Below are 9,772 nucleotides of genomic sequence, written 5' to 3' on the forward strand. Positions count from 1 at the left end.
CAGTGAGGGGGGGGGAAGTATTTGATCCTCTGCTGAATTTGCCCGTTTGCCCTCTGACGAAGAAATGACCAGTCCATAATTTTAATGGTAGGTCTATTGTAGCTGTGAGAGACAGAATAACAACAGGAAAAACCCCAGAAACCCAGAAGACAAAAGTCAGAGATTGATGTGCATTATAATGAGTGAAATAAGTATTTGATCCCTTTGCAAAAGATGACTTAGTACTTGGTGGCAAAACCCTTGTTGGCAATTACAGAGGTCAGACGTTTCTTGTAGGTGGCCACCAGGTTTGCACACATCTCAGGAGGTATTTTGTCCCACTCCTCTTTGCAGATCCTCTCCAAGTCAGTAAGATTTCGAGGCTGATGTGTAGCTACTCGAACCTTCAGCTCCCTCCACAGATTTTTGATGGGATTAAGGTCTGAAGACTGGCTAGGCCACTCCAGGACCTTGATGTGCTTCTTCTTGAGCCACTCCTTTGTTGCCTTGGCCGTGTGTTTTGGGTCATTGTCATGCTGGAATACCCATCCTCGACCCATTTTCAATGCCCTGGCCGAGGGAAGGAGGCGCTCACCCAATATTTGACGATACATGGTCCCGCCCATCGTCCCTTCGATGCGGTGAAGGTGTCCTGTCCCCTTAGCAGAAAAACACCCCCAAAGCATAATATGTCCCCCTCCATGTTTGACGGTGGGGATGGTGTTCTTGAGGTCGCAGGCAGCATTCCTCCTTCTCCAAACACGGCGAGTTGAGTTGATGCCAAAGAGCTCGATTTTGGTCTCATCTGACCACAACACTTTCACCCAGTTCTCCTCTGGGTCATTCAGATGTGCATTGGCAAACTGCAGACGGGCCTGTACACGTGCTGTCTTGAGCAACGGGACCTTGCGGGCTCTGCAAGATCTCAGCCCTTCACGGCGTAGTGTGTTACCAACTGTTTTCATGGTGACTATGGTCCCAGCTGCCCTAAGATCATTGACAAGTTCCCCCCGTGTAGTTCTGGGCTGCTTCATCACCATTCTCATGATCATTGCAACTCCACGAGATGAGATTTTGCATGGAGTCCCAGACCGAGGGAGGTTGACAGTTAGGGTTGTCACCTTCTCACCAAGCTGCTTGGCAATAGTCTTGTAGCCCAGTCCAGCCTTGTGCAGGTCTACAATCTTTTCCCTTGGACAGCTCTTTGGTCTTGGTCATGGTGGCTAGTTTGGAATCTGATGGATTAATTACTTCTGTCAACAGCAGAACCCTAACCCGGCTGGTTGATAGGGGATCAAATACTTATTTCACTCATTATAATGAACATAAATCTCTGACTTTTGTCTTCTGGGTTTCTGGGGGTTTTCCTGTTGTTATTCTGTCTCTCACAGCTACAATAAACCTATCATTAAAATTATGGACTGGTCATTTCTTCATCAGAGGGCAAACGGGCAAATTTAGCAGGGGATCAAATACTTTTTTCTCTCACTGTACATTTGAAAAATGAATGAATGAATAAATAAATAAAATACAAAGGGTGGGTGGGATATATCCCCGCAGACAGACTCCATTGGATGTAAGATTCATACAGTTCTATCACCCAAGAGAAATTTGTACATTCCCCTTCAAGAGTTAAGCTACAAAGAGTGGGAAAAACCGATGCAGGAGTTACTTAGGAATTTTACCAAAACAAATATTTAATTTAGAAAGCACATCGAACAGACAGAGGAGGTCTGTTTGTATCCAAATGAGAACTTCATTAATGAAAGGAAAGGAATTACTATAACCAGTGCAAATAAGTTTGGATATACTGGCACAATATATCCAAGAGCTAAGCTAACACCTGACAGATTGGAAGGACTGATACTAGCTATTAGCTAGTCATGGCTACTTTACACCAAAACCAATGTGAACAAATTGGGTAGGACTTCCTTAATTCCCGTTACTTTCAATGACAGAATCACAACTAAGCAGGACCAGAGGAACTTCAACTATTTAGTTGAAAAGCTGGTCCTTAGTCATTATTGACTGGTTACAGTATTCTATAACCTCATGTTAAATAAGAATGGTAGAAATTTACCTCATTTCTTGCAAGTAGTGTTATAAAAGCTCCTTGCTTAAAGCATTCCACAGCAATGCTTTTTCCAATGCCGCTAGAGCCGCCAGTTACCTTTAAAAGAAAAGAACTAGGGTTAATTCTGATGACTAAACTGTCATTCTAAGCCTACCTTAGGGAGTCAGACTAATGGTGTAAAAATGGTCAGGATGGTGTAAAAATGCCACCGTAATCACAGAAATGACTGCAAGCCGTGTCCATGATCAGTGAAAAGCTGGTCCTTAGTCACTGACTGGTTAATTAGTAGTAATTAGTAGGGGTGCTACTGCCAGAGCACTATGAATAATATCAGAAAAAGATGTAGATGTATAGAAGTTTGCTATCCCTCTTTTATATAAAATGTAGTCAATTACCCTCTATTGAACATATCAAGCCTGCTTTCCTTTTTAAGGCCAAACTGGGGAGGGGGGGAGAGAGAAGGGAATAGACTGACTAGAAATCTGACTTGATGTCAAAGGGCTAGAAATGTGATAGCTATGAACATGCACTTATTTAAAACATTTATTAGCCGCCTTTCTTCCTTATGGAGCTCCAGACAGCTTACAACATAGAGAAAACACATAAAATGCATTAAAAAGCATAATACACTGGTTTTGTTATTATTATGTCAACCTATACATATTTATGACTATACCAAGACAACATGGATTTACTTTTCAACATGAGCGGAGATTAAAAAAACACTTTCACTATTATGGCTAACCTCCACTTGCGAAGTTGTGAGTGCTTGAAGCCAGAACCAAAGGGTCTTAAGACTCACGGAGGGCTTATATTAACCTAGTTAATTTTTAAAAAGTGCCCTCCCCTTTTGAATAGTTGATCACAGAGACAAACTTCTTCTGAAATTTCCCTCCATTTATAAGCAGCTTTCCAGGAGGCATTCAGGAACAGGGGAGGGGTGTGTGTGTGGGGGGTGGAGTTGTGTGTTTTTTAAATGTGATCCACTTGTATTCCTGGAAAAAGTTAATACCTTTGCATGTAAACAGAGAAAGCTGAAAGAAGTTTGTTTTGGAAAATATACTTGTTCAAGAGATGCACTGACCTGAATTTCTCTTCTAACAAACATAAAATTAATTCTCTTGATCAAGAGAAGTTCCAATCAGCATGAGAGACAGGCATTTTCACATCCCACATGGGCCCCAAAGCCACACATGCGGGCCATTATATTTCAGTCACCAAAAGAATACCTCTGAAGACTATTTAAACTCATCACAAACAAGTATACCTTAAAAGGCAATTATTCTTCCTTGCATTTAAATTACAAGCAAACAATGATCAAAGAGAGAAGGGATAGTGACGTTTCTCCACCTTTTGTTCAGTTTTCCCAGGAGCCAAATCCTTCTCTACCTCAGACAGTAAATCTGCAGAGGAATGGGTCTCCCATCCATCCCCTCCTCCAATTCCACCCAAATTATCTGCCCTGCTGATGAGATGATGATGTGGTGCCCGGGGTGAGAGATTCTTGCCCATGTTTTCCTCCATCTTTCTTTATTCCACAACTTAATGGGGGGGGGGGCGCATTCTGTGCTTCTTTCCTTTCCCAAAGAAACCCAAACTGACTTTAGAAGAACCAGTTTAGACATACAACTTCAAACAAACAAACCAAAGAAGATACAAACAAGTCCTGGGCTGAACAACTGGCATTTGGGGCCCTTAGAATTTCCCCCTAACTTGGGAGAAAGAAGAGATGGAGCAGTGCAACAATTCTCCTTTTTCTTCTGATTTTTATTCACCTGTAGCATGACAGACAAATTGGGGTGAAAAAATGTGAGAAGCATCTAGAACCCCATGGCACTCTTGATAACGCTGACAGGTACAACATGGTGTTCTGAGCTCTCACATCTAACAAAATACCCTCAAGAAGTACATGCTTGGAACCATTCTCAATCTCACTGAACTCTGTTAGCCAAACATCTCAGGTATAGGGGAGAAGATGCGACTAACATTATTGTTAAAAAGACAATTCATTTAAAAAGTCTCAAGCACCTCTAGGTTCTTCCAATAATGAAAGAGCATCTTTTAATCCAGCCCTACTGGGGACAAAGAGCACATGCAACATCAAATGGTTCCAAAGAAAACAGCTAGCTGTAACCCCCACCTTCTGGTTATTAGGGGAACAAACACTTTCACAACAAGGTTTCTTTGGGGACCAGCTTTCAAGCCTAAGGCCATACTACAACTGAAGGACAACTGCTTACCCACCCACCCTTCATGGATTTAAGAAGAGTTGGTTTTTGTAAGTCAACTTTCTCTACCACTTAAGGGAGAATCAAACCAGCTTACAATCACCTTCCTTTCCCCACAACAGACACCCTATGAGGTAGGTGGGGCTGAGAGAGCTGTGACTAGACCAAGGTCACCCAGCTGGCCTTATGTGTACCGCAGACCCATGTTCTGGTTTGATCTGTTTACCCTAGCCTGAGGGAATGGAAAAATCAGGCAATTCTGGGGAGCACTGAAGAAGAAAAATCTCTTATACTGTAGATACCCAATACTTTCAAGTTTTGGCTTAAGTGTAAATAATTTTTGCATTATAGGCTATGTGTTAAATGATAATATTTTACTGAAGAGGCCAGTGTTTTCAATGTTATAATGTTTAGCTTAACATCCAAATATTCTAGCAGTCCCACCTACTGTGATTCTATCAAAGAGGTTCTGTCCAAATAATACAATTATGTTTGGTTATTACAGGATTTGTTTTCTACCCTTCAATGTTTACTTTTTCCTACTTCTCACATGGCAAAAATTACAGATACATTAGCCATGGTAGCACAGGGTACAGCAGTTTGCAACTCTTTCTAAAAGTACTTGGTATACTCACAATTTTTCTTATAGGGAAAAGATATTTATACTTTCAAATTTTATAAATACTCCAAACAGCACAATTTTATATGCTGTGTTATGAATACTGCATTTCATATTGTTAAAATCAGTCAAAGAGGTTTTGGTTGGATAGGCTAGTGAGCATTTTATACATCTCATTTCCCCCAGATTTTCCTTTTTCTTTATTTCAAGGAAACCCCCCCCCCCACGAGTTCCAAGATCACCACGAAGGCTATTGTGGTCTTTTGCTTTATCTTTCTCCCCCAAACCCGTTGTTCACACACACTAGGTAGGCACATGAAAGGTCCTTGAACACCTAAGAGGCTTTACCCAAATAAGTCATCGTATGTGTCATGTTTACATATGGACATTAGAAGCCTACTTGGGGGGGGGATATTGTGATTGTCTTAGAAGAGTATTAAAACATGTTTAATAGCACTTTAACAACGACAAAGAGAACAATTTTCTCATGACTCAAATAGCTGCTCTACCAGGGATTAGTAACAATTATCTAGAAACAAAAACAAAGGTGGTAGCATTTCCTCCAGCATAGATGTTACTACACCCAAAGTATGTTAGATATTAAATCATCTTGACACATCCAGCACTACACATGACCCCTAATGAGAAGTCACCTGCAAAGAGCTACACATGATCCTTGCATTAATGTGATCCCTGCATTCCAAGTTTTCAAATCACTTCACATACATATTCTCTACAAGTTCAGTTCTTGATGAGCATGTGACCTCCCTTAAAAGAACTGTGTTAGGCTGCCAGGTAGTTTGTACAAGTTTCTCGCTACAAAGATCAGCTCTTCCCAGTTAAAAGTCCTCTCTTGGGTTTAAGTTAGGCAAGAGATACTATCCAAGTGGGGAATTTCAGACATAGACATTCATGATATCGAACTTTCTTTTTACTGGAACACCATAGTTCACTTTTTAACTGCTCAGCAGAGTTTTCAGTTTTACGTCCAACCTTAGTAACGCCAGGACTAGCAAACTATTTCAGCATCCAAGGGTATTTTTGTAGTCACCGGGCCTCTGTACAGCAACAGAACAGATTTTAATTTCCTAGGCTCCAGCACCTAATTTGCCTGGGGAATCAACCCTAGTGTTACATTTTCTTCTGTCCTTTGGGCTCCAAGACATAAAAACTGATCTGCATTAGCAGAACAACTCATTTTTGTAGGGGGCAAAAATCACTTGAGACATTTTAAAATACTGAAGCCTTTATGGGCATTGTCATGAAATGATCCTTTCCATGACACGACTAAACACAACAGACAATATTGCCATAAAGCCCAAGACATGGATGATAACCCTTTTGGGCTGGCCACATGGAAGAGACAGTTGGTACTCTGTTCTAGAACAGATATCAGGCTACTGGATGGAACCCTGTTCAGGTGCGCGCACACACACATACCCCACACCCCATGGCAAAATGTCAGGACCTGAAACCAGCGATAGGGAAGTATCAGTAACCCAGAGTATTATTTAATTAGAAAAACTGCTTGAAGTGACATACAACATAAAACAATGTAAGTTTTAAAAAGCAACTCCTATAAAACTAACTAAAAAACACTCAAGCTGGCAACCATAAAAACCCATTGCTCATCAGTAACGTGAACATTGTAAAAAAATTGATTAAGGCAGTTCATCTCATTGCACGTAGGTAAAAGAAACTGCTGGTTGCTTCTGAGGTTAATGAAGGGGGTGTTGTGTGTAAAGTGCCCTCAAGTCGCAGCCGACTTATGGTGACCCCTTTTGGGGTTTTCATGGCAAGGGACTAACAGAGGTGGTTTGCCAGTGCCTTCCTCTGCACAGCAACCCTGGTATTCCTTGATGGTCTCCCATCCAAATACTTACCAGGGCTGACCCTGCTTAGCTTCTGAGATCTGACGAGATCAGGCTAGCCTGGGCCATCCAGGTCAGGGCGAAGGGGGTGTTACAGGGATTTTTTGGACTGTGGTTTAATAATTTTGTTGTGGAGGAGAAAGTATTTATATAGTTAGTAGTTATATAATAGATGGGTCAAGTAAAGTAGCATTAGATCACACTGTCTCCCTCCTCCCCCCGCATCTACAGCACAGCATATTCCCTTGATAACAACTCCCATTGCAGAACTGAAAAGAAGAGCTGATGGTTTGGGGAATGTTGTTCCACCTCCATTTTCTGTGGAAGCTGTTAGCAATCCGTCCCCAGTTCTTACTGAGATGGGAGATGAAAGGCACCCACCCTTCTCAGGCCTTTCATACAGCATTCACAAAGGCATTTAGAAGTTTCATGAGCTCCTGGAAGCCATGACCGGTACGGGGAAATCAGCTGGGACTTATAGCTGAGCAGCTGTGAAAATTCCATTTCCCTCACATCTACCCACACCTTGAAGCATGTTCTTGTTAAGAGGCTGTAAGACTGAGTTAGTTAGAGCCAAGAGAAAGAAGCCAGGCCATGTTGCATACTGCTGGATGGAACAACATTCTTCCATTTTGATTTCCTCTGGTGAGAGAAGAAATTTGCATCCCCTCTCCCCTAACAGAGCAGCAGCTATGACCCAATGGGCCCTTCAAGAAATCCCTGAACATGAATTATCAGAGTGTCATGGCAATCTTTTGTTGTTGTTTTTCCCCTCTCCTGGGGGAAAGAACTACAACAAGGCAGTATCATCTTGGGTTTCTTATCAAGAGATTAAAAAACCAGCCTAAATAAACAAGAAATTCTGGGTTGTTTCAATCACACACACCTCTCACTAGTAGCAATGATACTGTGGGTGTTGCTGGAAAGAGGAGAGTGTTGGAGTAGGGCCATACAGAAAGGCAGCCAACAGTGCAGCCCTGGGTACAGCTATTCCGCTCCAGATGTCAACAGGCTTTGACTCTGCTCAGGATTGCACTGTTAGTGACAAAGACAGTTTTATCATTTTACAGGACGCAGCAGTTAAGCGTTTGTTATGTATGAGCTATAATGGAGACTAACAGCAAAGGAAAGGGACAGCGTAAGTATGTGACCTGGGTTGGGATCTCTTTGGAGGCAGCCCTGTATCTTCAGTGGAAGCCCCGCCTCCAAAACAGGATAGGGCAGACTATAGGCTGGTATTATTTTCGGTGAATACACCACGTGTATTACATCCGAAGAAGAGTTTACGACTTTGCCCTCGGGGAGCTCATGTGACGGACTATTCATAGGATACTGTATAGGATAGGATTTTTGTGCAGCTCAAAAATCTCTATACTCTGTTCAGACTAACGAGGATGACTTCTACTGAGGTTTCTTATATACATGAATATACAACGAGGAACCTTGGGTACAGCCTACTTCGAAGTCCCTCTGCAGCAGCAGCAGCAGCGGCAGCAACCTTAGCGTTTCGCGCACAAGCACACATACCCAAGCCCTCTTTGTCACACAGACAGCGTAGCCGAGGTGCGACACCCAGGCTCCCCGGGGAGGAACGGGCCCCGTTACTTAGGCAGACCGAAGGGGACACCTGCGAGAAACAAAGCGGCGCCGCAATCGGCCCGGGGCCCCACGGAAACCAGAAGCCCCGGGGCCCGCCCGCCCCACGCCCGGGGCTCCCTTCCGCCGCGGGGGGGGGAGAGGGGGGAGAGGGGCCAGCCGGCTCAAGGCACCAACCCAAGAGCAGGCGGCTTTTAGCCCCCCCCCCCCCAAAGCCCCGCCGAGACTAACGGGCCGCGCTGACCGAGCAGCGCCCCCCCCAACCCCGCCCCCCTTATCGCCGCCGGCTTTTGCCGCCCCCGCCCCCCCCCCCCGCAGCCCTCGGGCAACAGAAAGCGCCGCTCCCATCAGCGGTGGAGCCCCAATGACCGGGGGGGGCGCGCACGCGGGGGGGGGCTCCGAAGCGCGACGGGGGGGTTCAGGCGGCGCCTCGACGACAGACACACAGACCTCCCCCGCGCCCCTTTCTCTTCACGGCGGACCCCCCAAAAAAACAAAACAAAAAAGAAAAGGGGGGACCACAAGACAGAACCACGCGGGGGGGGGGTTCCCGCTTTGCGCCAGGCACGACCCGCCCCCCCCCCGGCGAGCTTCGCTTTCTTCTTTTGGAGGCGGGGGGGCTGGGTTCTGCCTCCTCCCCCCCCCCCGTTTCTCCCTCCTGCCCGTCCCGTGCGCAGTTCGCGCCTCCCAGGCGGAGGGAGGGGTGCTCGGTGAGTGGGGGGGCGGGCGGGGCGTAGGAGGCCCCCCCGGCCTGGCTGGTGGCGAAGGCCCCCCCCCGACTCCCTCCGTCCCTCCCTCACTCACCACGACGTGGGCGCCGGGCAGGGCGAGGGGCTTGGGGCTGGTGACCAGCGAGGCGATGTAGAGGAGCGCCACCAAGGCCGAGACCACCAGCGCCACCCCGCCGCCCGCCAGCAGCGCCGCCGCCGCCCAGGGCATGGCGCCCGGACAACCCCCGGACGCCGCGGACGCCGCAGCACCCGCAGCCCGACGACGAGGACACGACACGCGCCTCGCTTCGCCTCGCCTCAGCCCAACCGCCGCCGGCCTCGCACTCCCGCCCGGCGCGGCCCGTCCAGAGGCCAGGAGAGGGGGGAGGCGGGGCCAGGCCGGCGCCCTCCGCCGATTGGCCGGCGCCCGCCGGAGGGAGGGAGCGGTTGGCCGCCGGCGCGGCGAGCAGGGAAATAGGAAGCCCGGAAAATGACGTCTTCGCGAGCCTATTGGCCCGGCCCCCCCAGAGGGGCGGGGCGCCACGGGACCGTTGAGCGGAGCGCGGAAGGGGGGACGGAGCGCGCGCGCCCCTCCCCCACGATCTGCCCGCTGGGCCCGGCGACGCTGCCGGAGGAGGGGGCCGGACGCGCCCCGCCCCGCCCCGCTTGGGTCAGGCGGCAGAACACGAGAGAAG

General features: G+C 47.1%; 1 protein-coding gene across 1 annotated transcript in view; it reads right to left on the reverse strand.

Annotated features, from left to right (window-relative positions):
* KDSR (3-ketodihydrosphingosine reductase) overlaps positions 1–9,306 on the reverse strand; it is a 33,351-nt gene extending 24,045 nt beyond the window's left edge. The window contains exons 1-2 of the mRNA XM_056854992.1: positions 9,172–9,306; positions 2,060–2,149 (exon numbers count right to left, since the gene is read on the reverse strand). Of these exons, the coding sequence (XP_056710970.1) occupies positions 2,060–2,149; positions 9,172–9,306 (225 nt within the window). The remainder of the gene's footprint in view (positions 1–2,059; positions 2,150–9,171) is intronic.
* Between the last annotated feature and the right edge of the window lie 466 nt (positions 9,307–9,772).

This window comes from Euleptes europaea, chromosome 8 (genome assembly GCF_029931775.1).
Source record: "Euleptes europaea isolate rEulEur1 chromosome 8, rEulEur1.hap1, whole genome shotgun sequence".
NCBI lineage: Eukaryota > Metazoa > Chordata > Lepidosauria > Squamata > Sphaerodactylidae > Euleptes > Euleptes europaea.